This window comes from Oryctolagus cuniculus, chromosome 12 (assembly GCF_964237555.1).
Source record: "Oryctolagus cuniculus chromosome 12, mOryCun1.1, whole genome shotgun sequence".
In the NCBI taxonomy this organism is placed as follows: Eukaryota; Metazoa; Chordata; class Mammalia; order Lagomorpha; family Leporidae; genus Oryctolagus; species Oryctolagus cuniculus.
In genome coordinates this window covers 85,001,224-85,018,759 of record NC_091443.1, presented here as the reverse complement: position 1 = coordinate 85,018,759, position 17,536 = coordinate 85,001,224, and the positions used below count along the sequence as shown (strand labels likewise).

The window sequence follows — 17,536 nt, the reverse complement described above, 5'->3', positions numbered from 1 at the left end:
TAATTAATTAGAAATTCATTCATGTTGCATGTTTCAGTAGTTTTCTTATACCCTTTACCTGGTAGATGTTAAACCAATCTTATATTACCAGATGATGGCAATGATGTATTATTCTTTTAAAATATCTTTGCTTTATAAAAGTTTTTGTTAAAAAATTTTGTATCTATGGTTGTAAGAGATATTGATCTGTGTTATTTTTTTTGTTGTTGTTGTTGCATAATGGAATTTATTGAATGAATGATTTCCCATTTGAGTTATTCCACCAACTTTTCTTTCTTAAAGCCATTTTTAAGTATGCCATTTGGAAGCATTACATTTTCCCAGTGACTTTTATTTAGAAATTGGAAATGTGACCCTTTGAGTTGATCTGCATTTCCCTTAGGAAAGGAACTAATATGTATTCATTTCATGTGTGTGTGTCAGGCACTCATGTTAATTAACACTGCAGAGTAGGAGTCTTTATGCAGATGAAGCTGAGGCTGTTCGAGTAATTTTCCTGAGTCCCCAACACAAACTCTGACAATGTGTGGGCTTTTAATTTCATTGTCATGCTTCCTAGGCAGATGACTAACATGGTAGCAATCACATGGCATTCTAGTCCCCTTTGGGTATTTAAAAATACCCAGAGTTACAGTTCTGTTAAGTAGTTCACTTTTCCAGTTTGGATGTTGTCAGTTTGGAGTGCTTCCTTGGCCACATGTCGTTCCCCTGGGCCACACTGGTGGGCAGAGGGCCTGGGAAGGCCTGACTCCTTTAGTAAAGCCTGTGCTTCCATTTCTTCCCTAGAGCCACCATTAACCAGAAGTGTTGCCTGGCTAATTCTCTGCTTTCGAGAGATTAGAAAAGAATTTTCCCTTTCAAAGGCCAAACCCCTCAGGATTCCCACCCCTTTTCCTGCCTCCTTGGGGCTCCATACTGTTCTGTATGGGCAATATGTATATGAGCCCTGTGATTTTTTTCTTTTTCTTCTTAAATGTTTTATTAATCAAAAGAGAAATTTCATGTATTTCATAGCTACAATTCTAAGATGATATCCATACTTCCATCCCTTCCCCTCTATTTCCCTCATCCCCCTCCTTCTTCCTTCCTTCCTTCCTTCCTCCCTCCCTCCCTCCCTCCCTCCCTCCCTTCTTTCCTTTTTTCCTTTTTTCCTTTTGTTTTTTTCAGACACATGCTTTCAGTCCACTCTATAATCACAGGTTAATTCACCACTAACCATAATATTCAATGAGTAAAAAGTAGAGTAAACACAGTTTCATAGGAGTATAAACAAGGGCTAAAAACAACAGTCATATCATAAAATGTCTGTTTCACTCCTACACATTTTTTTGTATTCTATATTAACTGTCACAGAGCAAAGAAAATACATGATACTTGTCTTTTTGGGGTTGGCTTATTTTACTAAGCATAATGATTTCCAGTTGCATCCATTTTGTTGTAAAAGACAGGATTTTGTTCTGAATGTTCTGTAGATATCAATTAGGTCCATTTGGTCCATGGTGTAGGTTAGCTGTGTTGTTTCTTTGTTGATTTTTTTTTTTTTTTTGAAAGCCAGGTTAGAATCCTACTGTTTATTTTATTTAATTTTCATTTATTTATTTATTTTAACATTTATTTTATTTATTTGAGGGAGTTATATAGAGAGGTAGACACAGAGAGAGGTCTTCCATCCGCTGGTTCACTCCCTAGATGGCCTCTGGTCAGAGCGGCACCGATCTGAAGCCAGGAGCCAGGAGCTTCCTCCAGGTCTCCCATGTGGGTGCAAGGGCCTAAGGACTTAGGCCATCTTCTGCTGCTATCCCAGGCCATAGCAGAGAGCTGGATCAGAAGAGGAGCAGCCAGGACTAGAACTGCCGCCCACATGGAATGCCAACGCTTCAGGGCAGGGTGTTAACCCGCTGTGCCACAGTGCTGGCCCCTCTTTGTGGATTTTTTTGTCTAGTCGATCTGTCCATTGATGACAATAGGGTATTAAAGTCTCCAATTATGAGTGTATTGGATGATATGTATTTCTTTTGATCCATTAACACTTGTTTTGAATAGCCAGTCACCCTGATATTGGGTGCTTATATATTTATTATAGTCACATCTTCCTGTTGAATTGATCCCTTAATCATTATATAATGCCCTTTTTTGTCTCTTTTAACCACTTTTGTACTAAAGTCTGTTTTGTCTGATATGCTTTCTTTTAACATGGAATTTCTTTTCCCATCCTTTAACTTTGACTCTGTGTATCTTTGTTGGTGAGGTGTGTTTCTTGTAGGGAGCAAATAAATGGGTTTTGTTTTTTTAATACATTCAGCCAGTCTATATTTTTTAATTGTAGAGTTTAGTTCTTTTTCATTCAAGGTTATTATTGGTAAGTAATGACTTGATCCTGACATTTTTTTCATGAATATTCCTATTGTTTTTCTTTGGATTTTCTTGGTACTTTTACTAGATTTTTCTGTTTCCACATTCTTTCCTAATGATGACTATTTTTCTGTGTTTCTGTGTATAGCATATTCTTAAGTATCATTTGTAAGGCTGGACGAATGGTGAATATAATTTCAGTTTCTGTTTGTTTTGGAAGGTCTTTGCTTCACCTACATTCATAACTGAGATCTTTGTTTGGTATAGTATTATGGGTTGACAGTATTTTTGTTTTAGGACTTGAACTGTATCTCTTTATTCTCCTAGCCTGTAGGGTTTCTGATGAGAAATTGGCTATCAGTCTAATTTGAGATCCTCTGAAGATCATCTGGTGTTTCTCTGGTATATATTGTAGAATCTTTTCTTTATGTTTTACTGCTGAAAGTTTGACTATAATGTGTTGTGGTGAAGATCTTTCCTGGTCACGTCTATTAGGAATTCTGTGTGATTCCTGTAGTTGGATGTCCCTGTCTTTCTCCAAATTAGGGATGTTTTCTGTTGTTATTTACTTAATAGACCTTTTAATTCATTCTCTCTCTCCACACCTTCAGGAACTCCCAAGACACATATGTTAGGATTGTTTAGTAGTATCCCATAAATCTTGAATGCTATTTTTAGTTTTAAATTTTTTTTTGTTTTTGTCTGAATGAGATATTTCCAAAGATATGTCTTTTAGCTCAGATATTCTTTCTTCTGCTTCACCGTGTCTGTTGTTAATTCTTTCCACTGTATTTTTTATTTGGCCTATTGAATTCTTCATTTCTTTCAGTTTGATTTCTCTTCAGTACCTCTATCTCCCAACAATATTTTTCATCCATATTGTGTATGGATTTCTTTATCTCATGTGTTTGCTTCTCTGTGTTTTTTAGTAATCTTTTATTTGTTTATTTTTTATTTTTATCTTTTTAAAGATTTGTTAATTTATTTGAAAGAGGATGAGAGAGAGAAAAATAGAGAGGTGGATCAATCATCTATCTGCTGGTTCATTCCTCAAGTGGCTTCTGCAGCCGGGGCTGGGCCAGGCCTAAGCCACGGAGTCAGGAGCTTCTTCTGGATCTCCCACGTGGGTGCAGGGGCCCAACCTCTTGGGCCATCGTCTGCTGCTTTCCCAGGCACATTAGCAGGGAGCTGGATTGGAAGTGGATCAACCAGGTCTTGAACTGGCGCCTATTTGGGATGCTGGTGTTGCAGGAGGTGGCTTAATCTGCTATGCTGCAATGCTGGCCCCTTGAGTAATCTTATGATCATTCTTTTGAATTCCTTTTCAGGCATTTCATCAATGTCTTGTCTTCCCATTCTAACATTGAGGTGGTGTTGTGTTCCTTTTAGGGAGTCATATTGTCTTCCTTGTTTGTGTTTCTTACATTTCTGTGTTTATTTCTAGGCATTTGTTTCTCCTCTGATGACTTTTTTCTTTGAAATATGCCTCTGTGGCTTAGTGGGGTGTCTGCTCCTTCAGGTACTATCTAGAGATGTGTGCTTGCTGCAAGAAGATGGCATGTCCTCTAGCTCCCTGCTGCCGGAGTCGCTGGGGGTGCCCTGGCTCCCTGCTGTGTTCGTACTGTCCATGCTGCTGCATGGTATCTCTCTCCTTTCCATAGAACTTCCTCTACAAATTTTTCTCCACCTCTCCCCTGGTAATTCAGTCACTCCACTTCTCTTCTGTTATTTTCCCTTGGCCGAAATCAGAATGTCTTTTTCCTATTTAGACATCTTGGATCTGGCCCTTATTTTTTCTTATTTTGGTATCAGAGTAATGTTGGCAACTTGGAAGATGTTATGTAAAATTGGTATTATTTTTTCCATAAATGTGCATAGAATTCACTTGCAAAGAAGCCATCTGGGCCTGGAACTCATTAGCTTATTAATTTATTTTTGAAAGCGTTATTAACCACAAATTCAGTTTCTGTAATTGATGGAGAGCTGTTCGGATGGTTTCTTCTTTTGAGTGGTGGTTTGCATGTTTCAAGTGCTTTGAATATATTTATTTTGAATGGTTGTTTATTTCAGGAAATTTGTCCATCTTAGTTGTTGAGTATAGTGGCATAAAGTTGTTCATAGTGTTTCGTGATTACCTGTCTGAGTCCTGAAAAACCTGTAACAAAGTTCTCTTACTCCTGATGTTTGTTTTTTGTGCTGTTTTTCTTTTTTACTTGAATTAGGCTGATAAGCAGTTTATTGATTTTGTTGACCTTCTAAAAGAGAACCAGCTTTTGGTTTCAGTTATTTTCTTTTGTGTTTCTGGTTTTTATTTTTTATTTTGTGGTTTCCAGTCTCATTCATTCTTTTTCTTTACTTTGGATTTCATTTACTTTCCATTCCTAGTTTAAGGTGCAAGCTGAGGTCATTGATTTGAGACCTTTCTCTGTTTCTGATATAGGCACTTAGTGCTTTTAATTTCCCCAGATACTGTTTAACCATGTCCTAGAGCCTGTCTGACAGGTAGTCCTCTGTCAGCTTGAGCTGTTGATACCCATTTGAAAGAGCTTTATGAGCAGTAAATGGTTACCAACAAACCTGGGGCAGTTACTTTGGGTGGGGAAGCAGAATAAAGCAGCTTCTAAAAAGTAAATGACTGATGAAAGTAGATTGGTGATTCAGCAGAAAATCAGGATTTCACGGAGCTTGTGTTCGTTCGTTCGTTCTTTCTTTCTTTCTCTCTCTCTCTCTCTGACTTATTTATTTGAAAGACAAATTTATAGGGAGAGGTAGAAACAGAAAGAGAGAGGTCTTTCATCTGCTGGTTCATTCCTCAAAAGGCTGCAATGGCTGGAGCTGAGCCAATTTGAAGCCAAGAGCCAGAAACTTCTTCTGGGCCTTCACATGTATGCAGGGGCCCAGCATTTGGGCCATCCTCTGCTGCTTTCCCAGGCACATTAGCAGGGAGCTGTATAGGAAGTGGAGCAGCTGGGACACAAACCGATGCCCATAAGGGATGCAGGCACTGTAGACCAGGGTTTTAACCTGCTGTGCCACAGTGCTGGCTCCAGAGCTTGTATTTTCATCAGAAGAAAATAAAATAAACAGATTTGTGTCAGGTGCTGTTAAAGGCTTTATACACAGAAAAAGCATGGATAGAGAATGCTGAGGTGGATATGCTGATGTTTATAATATAAATCTTTGATAACAGGAAATAAAGTATATATAGTATTTTTGGTTTTAAAATGTAGAGATTTGTGTTTGGAGTGTTTTAAAATAAAACATAGTTAACTTAAAAAGATTTGAGGGGTGGGCATTGTGGTCAAGTAGGTTAAACCACCTAGATCTCATTTCAGAATATCTGGGATCCATTCCTACCTCCAATCCAACTTCCTGCTAATGCGCACCCTGGGAAGCCACAGATGATGGCTGTATTGCTTGGGTTTCTGCGACCCAGGGGGAAGACCCAGATGGAGTTCCTGGTTCCTGGCTTTGGCCTTGTCAAGTCCTGGATTTCAGGCATTTGGGGAATGAAGAATGGATGGAAGCTCTCTCTCCTTCTCGCTCTCTTTTTAATATTTATTTATTTATTTGAAAATCAGAGTTACAGAGAGAAGGAGAGGCAAAGAGAGAGAGAGGTCTTCCATCCGATGGTTCACTCCCCAGTTGGCTGCAATGGGCAGCGCTGTGCCTATCTGAAGCCAGGAGCTTCCTACAGGTCTTCCCACATGGGTGCAGAGGCCGTCCTCTACTGCTTTCCCAGGCCATAGCAGAGAGCTGGATCGGAAGTGGAGCAGCTGAGACTTGAACCGGCACCCATTTGGCCTTTTCCGCTATGCCACAGCGCTGGCCCCCCTCTCTCTCTCTGTCTTTCTGTTGTTCTGCCTTTAGAATAAATAAGAATAAACTTTAAAGAAAAAGTAAAAAAGAAAATTAAAAAAAAAAGATCTGGCTGATTGAGAATACATTTAAATTACCTTGACACTCTTGCAGTTCCTTGAGCATGGTTTAGGAATGAAACATTAGTTTGATTAAATTTAAACACGTCCATAGTACTTACCCTTTACAGTGTCATTTTTTCCTCCAGTCCCTTACCCCTCTATAACAAGAGTATGGAGAAGCTGACCTTATTAAAAACTTATCCAGTTGATTTTTTTTTTTTTTAGGTTTAAAGTATCAGGGGGACTTCCTTTGATGCACGTGAGAATTTCTGACCAGAAGATGAAAGATATGCTGTGTTTGGTTAACAGTATACCTTTGCCACAGAAATCATCTATCCAGCCTTCAGAGAGACAGGTAAATGGATATAGTGAAAATGCTTAATCTTTTCTTTCCACTACTGTTTTAGACTGGTGGTAGAAAGTCAGTTTTAAGGTAAGCTTAATGAACCAAAAATAGAGAAATGAAAGGAATATGTCTTTCAGATTTATAAAGTTTCTTTTAAATAAAACTAGAAATAAATTATTTTTAAAAAGTAAGTAAAAGTTGTTATAAAATTTTTTATATGTTAGACTTAAATGTTCTAGCTCACATTAATTGGAATGATGTTTATAGCATAAAAGAAATGTTGGATTTCCACTTACTTTGAAGTGAAATTTGAGAGAGCCAACTGGTGACATCATTTGACATCATTTCCTGGGACCCTGTAATAAATGTGTGCTTTAACATTGTAATAGACAACAACTAAATGACATGCAGTGATAAATAGACTTCCCTACTAGAGTTGTACATAGTTTTGTCCTTGAAAGAATAATAATCTTAATAATTTTGAAATCTCAACCACCTGTTAGTGGCTGAGTTAGTGAATTCCATAATGTGTTTTGTTGTATTCTTTGTGTATGTGGCTTTCCATATCTCTGTGCTCTGTTACTTTTTGATTTTTCTTTCTTTGGTGTGCACTGAATCCTGCTAAGTCAGTGTTTTGAAGAAATATTTTTGTGTTCTTTGCTAGGTATCATCAATTCCTGTTATTTCAGGTGGGACCAAAAGTTTACTTGGTGCTTCACTATTACTAGAGGGAGTGGAATCAGGTAAGGGGTATAAAATACTGTGAAACCAAGCCTGTGTATTATCATGTGGAAGAAAGATTTAAAAAAATAAAGAATTTGTGAAAATATAATAGTGACTTACTGGTTCTAGTTCTTGTTGTACTACCCAAGCAGCAGTGTGCCTTCGGTCACTTACCTTTCTTAACTCTGTTTCTTTACTGGATAAATGAGGGATTTTTGTTGTTGGCAGTGCTTACTTGATATTCTGAATAAGCTACTCTTGTGCCTCAGCCTGCCAGTCTGCATGTGATCCTTTTCTGTAGCTCTGGCCTAACAGATCTCTTGATTTTGAGCTACTGTATAAACTCCCCGAGGACAAGACCATGCCATTCCTGGCGCTTCTGGTGTCCTTAATGGCTGACACAGCCTGAGGCATGGTAGCTGATGCCCAGAATTATCTTTAATTGAATACTGAATGGATGAAGGAAAGTGAAAAAGTCAGAATCATCAAAAAAAAAAAAAAAAAAAAAAAGAATAGTACAGTTTGATTTTTTAAAAAGATTTATTTATTTATTTGAAAGGCAGAGTTACAGAGAAGGAGAGGCAGAGAGAGAGAGAGAGAGAGAGAGAGAGAGAGAGAGAGAAGAGAGAGAGATAGATTCATTGATTGATTCTTCCATCCACTGGTTCACTCCCCAAATGGCCATAATGGCCAGAGCTGCGCTGATCCAAAGCCAGGAGCCAGGAGCCGCCTCTGGGTTTCTCACATGGGCTTAGGGGCCCAAGCACTTGGGCCATTTCCACTGCCCTCCCAGACCACAGCAGAGAGCTGGATTGGAAGTGGAGCAGCCAGGTCTTGACCGGAACCCATATGGGATGCTGGTACCACAGGTGACTGCTTTTACCAGGTACGCCACAGGGCTGATCTGAAGCTAGGACCCAGGAGCTTCCTCTGGGTCTCCCATATGGGTGCAGAGGCCCAAGCACTTGGGCCATATTCCACTGCTTTCCCAGGCCATAGCAGAGAGCTGGATTGGAAGTGGAGCGGCCGGGACTTGAACCGGTGCCCGTATGAGATGCTGGCACTGCAGGCGGCAGCTTTATCCACTAAGCCACAGCACCAGCCTTGCAGTTTGATTTTAAATTTGATTATTACGTGCCATCTTGCATCACTTTATGGGATTTTGTAAAGAAAACATTGAAACTGTCCTGATTTTCAATATGAGAATTATATATATTATAAGCGCATTTAGTCTTGGGAGATTTAGTTTTGAGTGCCTTACGTAGTTTTCCTTGGACATTGTCTGAGGTGAAATGAATGTCTTTTTCCTTTAGATTCTGAGGATGAATATTTTGATGCTGAAGATGGAGAATTACAGACTGGTAAAAGTATGAAGGTATCAGAACTGAAAAAAGCTACAGAGGTCCCAAATGAAGAGCTCATTAATCTTCTACTCAAGTTTGAAATTAGAGAAGTATGTACATTTTTTGCTCCTAAATACATTCTGTTGCTATTGTCTTATAAACTAAGACCAGCTAGACTCAAATGTTAAGTATATTGAAACTGTGGAATGGTGTCTTCTCTACTCCCCAGAACATACAAACATGCATGCACATGTATGCACACATACACACAGCATTTTTAAAATATTCAATGTTATTTCTTAAAAACTCACACAAGAATGATCTGTGGTATATCTAATATATTTTAGAAGAGCTCAAGACTCTTATTTAGGATTTGATTTTCTACAGAATATTTATGTGATGTAATTACTTAAATTTTTAAATAACTTCTACTTCCAAGCTAAATAATATTGCTGATTGTCATGTTTTAAGATTGGAAAAATGTGAATAACTTAAATTTCCAACACACTCCCTATAGGTTTTGAAAGTCACAGGTATATAAGTGAAATTGATGTCTTGAGATTTGATTGTTAATAGGTCTTGGCTATACTCCTGCAGAATAATGGTCTTTCTACCTTATACTGTTGAATACTTTATTTAATTTAGGATTAAGCCTTTGATTAAAGTAAATTGAAAATATATTATCAAAAAATTTAAAAGGAAAAAAAGAGAAAGGAGGATGGGAGAGTGGGAATTATCATTGTGTGCTTAATGTTGTGTATGTAAAAGATATGAAATCTGTTGTCTTTATATAAATAAAAAAGCCACATAAAAATAAACATGGAGAGACATTTATGATATATCATTATTTGGGAAAAATAATACTAAGTATATGCTTCTTTGGCAGATGGCAGTGTTTAGGTGATGTCATTACAGGTTTTTATTTTTATCTGTTAGTTTTTCCATGTATTCTGAAATTTCTATAATAAATATGTATTTCCTTGATAATAAAATGGAAAAGATAGAAAGTAGAGATGTTCTTTATTGATTAATATCCTAAAGTGAGAGCTTATCCTATAAATACAAAGCCAGAAGTTCCATATTTGAATTGTATGTAGAAATCTAAGTATTACTGTTTTTTTTAAAGAAAGGTATGTTTTCTACCTTACTGTCTTTGATTTTTCTCTCTCTTTCGTACTTCCATACAAAATACCAATAACTTGACTCTTAACTTCAGAATACATTCATACGATTGTTTTTCTCCTCACTGCAGCTGTACTGCCCAAGTCATCATCATCTCTTGTCTCAACTCCTGTCTGCTTTCCTCTGGTGCTCAGTTCTTCATATAGTGGCTGAAGTGATCTTTTTAAAGTAAAAGTCAGATCATGTCACTCTTCTGTTCAGAACCTTCCACTGGCTTGATATCTTGCTCAGACTGAATCGTCTCATGTACTACAAGGCTTTACAGGGGTCACCCCATGTGGCTGGATTTATCTTCAGTTCTTCCCTGCCTTGCTCACTGTATTCTAATCTTCATTTATTTCTTAAGTATAACCAATGTTATTTTGGTTTCTGGAAAACATCAAATGAGGAAAGTTCTTGCCTCACAGAGTTTATACTTTTGTTCTTTCTTACACAGACTGAAGTGTATCCTTTTTTTTTTTTTTAATTTGCATGTATTTGAGAGACAGAAACAGAGGCTCATATCTGCTGATTCACTCCTCAGATACTGCAGCATCTTTTTTTTTGCTGCTGGGCTTGGCTGAAGCCAGGAGTGCTATCCAGGCTCTCCATGTGAGTGGAAGAAACTCAGTTGCTTGAGCTGTTACTGCTGCCTCCCAGAGTCCACATTAATAGGAAGCTGGAATCAGGAGTCAGTGTGTGGTACTGAACCCAGGTACTCCACTGTGGGATGCAGCAGTCTTAACCAGTAGGCTAAATGCCCACCTCACAGAAGAGCACATTCTTTGTGTTCCCTTTTCCTTTGCCTGGAACACTCTTGTCCTACATTGCTTGATTTTATTTTATTTTTTACCTCCTTCAGTATTTGCTCACATACTGTCTTGGAAGGTCCTGACCACCCAACGTTAAGATAGCAACATTCACTTTTCCCAACTCTCCTTCTAACGTAAAGTTCATGAGGACAAGGGCCCTCTCTGCACTGGTCACTTTAGGATCCTAAGTTGCTGGCATAGCCTGGTTCATGGTAGATAATGCCCAGTAAATATTTTATTGAGTGTTGAATGAATGAAGTGAGGTAGAAAGCAATCAAAACCATTGAAGGAAAAAATAGTAGAGCTTTGGAAGTATTTTTCCCAAAGTGATTTTATTTTTTGCCATTCTATGTTTTAAACATTTCTGCAGTGCAGTTTTTCAGTTTTTTCTTTATGTTCTAGTTACAATATGTGTAGGAGATAAACCAACCTGAGACTACCTACCCACCAATGGTTGGACTCAGAAACATGAGGGATGCACCCGGACTTGAGAGCAGTGACCAGCTCCTTTTATCCCTGGCATGCAGGGGTCCCTTCCCCAAGTTTCTCATTGGTTGGGAAACTTGGGAAGTATGATCTAAACCCAGCATGGTGCCTAAGGCTGGTGCTGGAGAAATAACAGTAGTGGGTGTTGCTGGGCAGGGCTAGGACAGAAGGGGAGTTACATCATGGTGTCTTCAGGACTCCCGGGACTGAGACAGGAGAGCGCTGTGTAACAGGCATGCAGTGGTTACAGATTACAGAATTGCTGAAGCTTATAAAGATAACAATTGGTGAGGGTTTGCAAAGCAAATTGGGCAGTTGACCGCCTATGGGTTTATTTTTTTAAATTTTTATTTATTTATTTATTTATTTTTGACAGGCAGAGTGGACAGTGAGAGAGAGAGACAGAGAAAGGTCTTCCTTTTGCCGTTGGTTCACCCTCCAATGGCTGCTGCGGCTGGCGCACTGTGGCCGGTGCATCGCGCTGATCTGAAGCCAGGAGCCAGGTGCTTCTCCTAGTCTCCCATGCGGGTGCAGGGCCCAAGCACTTGGGCCATCCTCCACTGCCTTTCTGGGCCACAGCAGAGAGCTGGCCTGGAAGAGGAGCAACCGGGACAGAATCCGGTGCCCCGACCGGTACTAGAACCTAGTGTGCCGGCGCCGCAAGGCGGAGGATTAGCCTATTGAGCCGTGGTGCCGGCCCCTTTGAGTTTTTTGCAACCCTCTATTGTACATGCTACTGAGGCCTAGTATCATGGCTATGCTAAGGCTAAGGCATCTCTTATAAAAATACACTATGGGGTCAGTATGTGTTTAGAAAATTCTCTGTCGGAAAAGACATCTACCCATGGTTTTTATGTATTACTATATGGTTTCATTACTTTCATCTTAAACATTGTATTTTTGCAAAACTTTTTGTGTACATCAGTTTTGTGCTTAATACCTTATTTTTCAGTTGATACCATTGGTTTATAACATCTGTTAATAATACTAATTTTTTTTTCAGTATTTGTGTTGTTCTGGCTACTATTGCTCCTTATCAAGTTACCTAAAACTTAGTAGCTTAAAATGACTGTTCTGTTTTGCTCCCAATTTGTGGATTATGAATTTTGGAAGGGCCAAGCTGGATAATTTTGTGTGAAGTCTTCCATTTGATTGGAGTGCTTTGTTGACTGGGACTGCAGTCATCTGACATCTGATAGTGCCTGTGGTGGCGTACTCTTGAAGCTGGTATTTGATGCTGATAGTTGACTAGGAGCTGAGCTGGGACCCTTGCTTAGACACCCACCTTCCCAGGAGGATAGTCTTAGCATAGTTGAGCTTTTTGCATGGCGGTTAGCATTCTCTGAACATTGCCAGTAAGAGTTTCATGGTTGTGTCTGCGATCAGAATTCATTTTGTATCACTTCCTCTGTACTCTTCTTTTTTTTCAACTTAATATTTTATTTTTTGAGATATTTTAAAATTTATACTCAAAGGCTTAATGCTCTACTACCAGGGAAGGCAGTGGAGGATGGCCCAAGTCCTTGGGCCCTGCACCCGCATGGGAGACCAGGAGGAAGCACCTGGCTCCTGGCTTTGCATCAGCGCAGCACGCTGGCCATGGCGGCCATTTGGGGGGTGAACCAACGGAAGGAAGACCTTTCTCTCTGTCTCTCTCTCTCTAACTCCACCTGTCAAAAAAAAAAAAAATTAAATTAAATTAAATTAAAATGACTGTGTAGTTCAGCAGAAAAATAAGCAAGGTCTATAAACAATAATCAAATGAAAAGATGTTCAACTTTATAGAAAATAACTTTTAAGATAGTCACAAAACCATTACAACTAGTGCTGTGTAATTCCTATTAATTTGTTTGACAAAGGTTTAAAACAGAGTTTGACAAACACTGTTTGCAGCTAAACTGACACGTAGGCATTTCTTTCTTTTTTTGATTTTAAAAAAAAATTTAAATTACATGTAAGGGGAAACATGGCAGTAATTGCTTATGTCTGGCTTGTTCAACTTGATATCTAACAATTCAACCCTTTTGCCACAGATGATAGAATTACAATTTTTTAAATAACCAAGTAATATTCTATTGTGTGTGTGTAACTGCCACATTTTCGTCATCCGTGACTTCATTTGATGATGGACACTGGGGTTGATTATTGATTAAAGCATTCACAAGGCTGCCCAGACTCAAAGGGTTGGGATAAAGCCTCTTTATCTTTTTAAAAATTGTTATTTATTTATCTAGTTACTTACTTGAAAGGCAGAGAAAGAGAGGGCAAGACAGAGAAATCTTCCAACCCCTGGCTTGTTTCCCAGAGGTCTGCAACAGTCAGGCTCAAGCCAGGAGCTGGGACCTCCTTTTGGGTCTTCTGTATGGGTGGCAGGGACGAAAATACTTTAGCCATCATCTGCTACTTTCCAGGAACATTGGCAGGAAGTTGCAGGCACTCTGACAAGAGGTGGCTTCACCTGCTGCACCACGCCGTCCACCCTAAGCCTACATCTTTTAATAGGAATATTGAAGAATTTACCTCTTCTAAACATTGCTACATATGTGTTTTATTTTTTATTGGCTAAATATATTGTTCATCATTTCTAGAATTAATATAAATGGTGGTATGACAGTAAATATTCTTGTCTTTTCACTTTGATGGGAATGATTCTATCATTACAGGTCAGGATTTTTGTTTTGGATATAGGTTTAAGAAAATCATATTAAGGAAGAACTCCTACATTTCTTTTTAGTAAATTAAAGAATTTACTTTAGTAAATTAAAGAATTTAGTAAATTAAAGAATTTAGTAAATTAAAGTAAATCAATAATGGATGATAAATTTCAACTGTCTTATCAATGTGTTATATTCTCAATGGCAGAATTTGAGGTGATAATTTCTAATCAGATTTGCCTGGTGATGTGTATGGACAAAGATTCTGTTTCTGTCATTTTCAATGTGGTGCAGACTTCCTACCAACTTTTCATTGGCTGTGCTTACTCTTTTAGGTCATTTTGGAATTTACTAAACAACAGAAAGAAGAAGATACCATTCTAGTATTTAATGTTACTCAGTTAGGAACAGAGGCTACAGTGAGAACCTTCGACTTAACTGCAGTATCTTATTTAAAGAAAATTAGCTTGGATTATCATGAAATTCAAGGTAATTGCTGTGAAAAATACAAAAGTAACTAGTAGTTAAAGTGGCACTCTGGAGTTAAAGTGGCACTCTCACAGTCATGTTTGTAATAAGTGATAGCTGACACTGTTGAAGCACTTTTCAGATAACTTGCTTAATTTTTATTTTGTTAATTTTTAAATGGTTTATACTTGATTCATGAAGCAAGGTTGATGTCTTATTTTTTGTCTTGTGGATGAAGCTTTTTTTTTTTTTTTTTTTTTTTTTTGGCCAGGCAGAGTTAGACAGTGAGAGAGAGAGAGAACAGAGAGAGAGACAGAGCCAAAGGTCTTCCTTCCGTTTGTTCACTCCCCTAATGGCCGCTACGGCCTATGGCTGGCACTTCGCTGATCCGCAGCCAGGAGCCAGGTACTTCCTCCCGGTCTTCCTGCAGGTGCAGGGACCCAAGCACTTGAGCCATTCTCCACTGCCCTCCGGGGCCACAGCAGAGAGCTGGACTGGAAGAGGAGCAGCCGGGACTAGATCCGGTGCCCATATGGGATGCTGGTGCCAAAGGCGGAGGGTTAGCCAAGTGAGCCACGGAGCTGGCCTGAAGCATTTTTTTTTAAGGATTCACTTATTTATTTGAATGGCAGAGTTAGAGAGAGTGACACAAATAGTCCATCTTCTGGTTCACTCTCTAAATGGCTTGAGTCAGGCTGAAACCAGGAACTGGAAACTCCATCCAGGTCTCTTTCACCTGACAACAGGTGCCTAAACACTTGGAACATCTTTCACTGCTGTTCCCAGGTCATTGGCAGGGAGCTGGATCAGAAGTGGAACAGCTGGGTCATGAAACGGGGCCCATATGAGATGCCAGTATTACACCCAGCAGCTTAATCCCCTGTCACAATGCCAGCCCCTCATTTACTCTTTACAACAATACTATGAAGTAGGCAGTATTATTGTCTCTAGTTTACATATACATAAACAAAGATATGGATTGTTATGATGTACCCATGGTTGCACAACTAGTAAGCTATTTGAAAACCCTTGAAGTATAACGCTAGGTTTCTTTACACTCAACTAGTATGCTCTGTTGCTTCATACATTCCATATAAATTGCTTTGATGTAGGTAGTGCTATTTCTAACCTATAAAAGAACAATGAAATAAAGACATTAAGTGGCTTACTCAGTATTGTGAATCTTGTGAATGGCCAAACCAAGATTCTCTCTCTGGACTTCTGACGTTAAAGGCCTTGTTCTTTCTATTAAATAGTGTTTGTATATAACAAGAAGCACCAGGTTATAAACATAAAAATGGAAAAATGTAAAATTAACTCTTAAAAGTTTTTGTAGTTTATTCATATCAGTGTCTATCTTGTGTGCCTCAGATACTTGAGACTTGAAGAGATTGATGAATCTATACTGGTTAAAATTCCTAATATTTTTAGTGCTTTTAGTCAAATATGAAAACCTATGTTTTGTATTTTTTCATAATTGAAATTAAAAATACCATAGTTTAGAAGAAAAACAATATTTTATATGTTAGTAATTTTCTGTAGGTGCTGTGTTAAAGTAGAGTTCATGTTACTGTGTTGAGGAAAAATATAAATAATCAACTTTCTAGACTATTTTTTTCATTTAGGGAAGGTTATGCCCTTGCAGGTCAAGGGAAAATTTTGAGGTATTTCAGATGCCAGAGTTACAGACTTGCAAATGATAAGGATGAAATGATGAAGAAGTAACTTCTTCCTCCTTGGCTCTTAGAGATTTCTTGGTACATCCACAAACCTTCATAGAGGGCATTTGGTGGTGTCTGCTGTTTTTCAGTTAAAAAGAAGCTTAACAATTTTTCTCCCTTAAAAATGAACTTTTGTTTCTGTGTAAGATGCCACTCTGTCAAAATAAAGGAAATTTATTTAAATTCTTTAATGTAAATAAAATAAACTGGAATTTTGGAATTCAACAGGATATTAGAGATTTTCCTAATCTCACTTCCTTGTTAAAAATTTAAGTTAATTAGCTTTTGGTAAGGGTGGAGATTAATTAGAATTCATACTTCCTGATTGTTAGACCTTTAGTCTTTCAAACTCTCCTACAAATGCACAGATGGCTTTACAAGTACTTATAAAATTTTTGATTATTTTTGAATATAGATATGAAATCATATGAATACAAATATGCACATTTTTGAAAGTTGGGTGCTTTGGGCAGAGGTTTAGAATGGTTTATGCCTTCAGCAATGTTGGCCATAGTATTTACTAGCCATGAAAATATGTACAGATATTCTATCAGAGCTTAATTAGTAATTATTTAAAAATATAAAAGTACCTTGAAAATTCCAAAAGTTTAAGAATAATTTATTTGAAATACACTTTTTTCCTGTTTTTCTTTAATCTAGGATCCAAAAAGAAGCCTCTTCACTTGATAAGCTCTTCTGATAAGCCTGGACTAGATCTTTTAAAAGTAGAATATATTAAGGTAAGGACAATAGTTATATTTATTATAATCTTTGAACTATACTCCTGGAAAATAGAAGTTAGCACTATATTACTACAGTTTCTAGATATGTGTCACAGTTTTTAACTGTCAGGATATCTAGTATTTCTTTGTCCATTTGTACACCTCCTTTCTTTTTCACCTGAATACAGTTCTGTTAAAAAGCCACTAAGCTCTTGTCCCCAGAAATTGAAACCTGGGATGAAGTAGGAGCTGCTTCTATCTTCTTAGGCATATTCACATGTCTGTCTGTCTGTCTCTCTGTCTCTCTGTCTATACATTTATATATATACACACTTACATATATAGGTGATGTGTTTTGAGTATCCTGCATCAAACTGGAAAGGCCAAATTGGATCAGATTCATAAGAGAACTGCTGGGAATGAGAAGGAACTCAAAAATACATGAGAAATGCTGAGGGAGCTGATACTGTTTAACTTCATTCAAGATCAGTTGTTTAATCATTGACCAAACATGCCTATAGTGATAGGTACTTGGGATACAGAGATGAAAAAATATTCCTTGTTCTCAAGGAAATTCAGTAGGGAGATAGACAAGAAAACAGAAATTCAGTATAATGTGAGGGGCTGGCATTGTGGTGCAGTGGTTAAGCTGCAACCAGCAGTGGTGGCATCTCATATGAGTGCCAATTCCTGTCCCAGCTGCTCCACTTCTAGTCTGTCTCCCTGTTAATGCTTCTGGGAAAGCAGCCAAAGATGGCTCAAGTATTTGGGCCTTTGCCATTGACATGGAGAACTGGATAGAGTTCCTAGATCCAATCCTGGCCTTGG

General features: G+C 38.1%; 1 protein-coding gene across 5 annotated transcripts in view; it reads left to right on the top strand.

Annotated features, from left to right (window-relative positions):
- The window catches only part of VPS13C (vacuolar protein sorting 13 homolog C), a 201,835-nt gene that overhangs the window by 67,157 nt on the left and 117,142 nt on the right, over positions 1–17,536 (top strand). For all 5 annotated transcript variants that reach the window (XR_007910408.2, XM_051822342.2, XM_051822343.2 and 2 more), the window contains 5 exons: positions 6,498–6,627; positions 7,283–7,361; positions 8,655–8,794; positions 14,133–14,286; positions 16,647–16,726. Coding sequence is in view for 4 of the 5 variants with exons in the window: in XM_051822342.2 (XP_051678302.2) it covers positions 6,498–6,627; positions 7,283–7,361; positions 8,655–8,794; positions 14,133–14,286; positions 16,647–16,726 (583 nt within the window). In the remaining variant the exon portion in view is untranslated. The remainder of the gene's footprint in view (positions 1–6,497; positions 6,628–7,282; positions 7,362–8,654; positions 8,795–14,132; positions 14,287–16,646; positions 16,727–17,536) is intronic.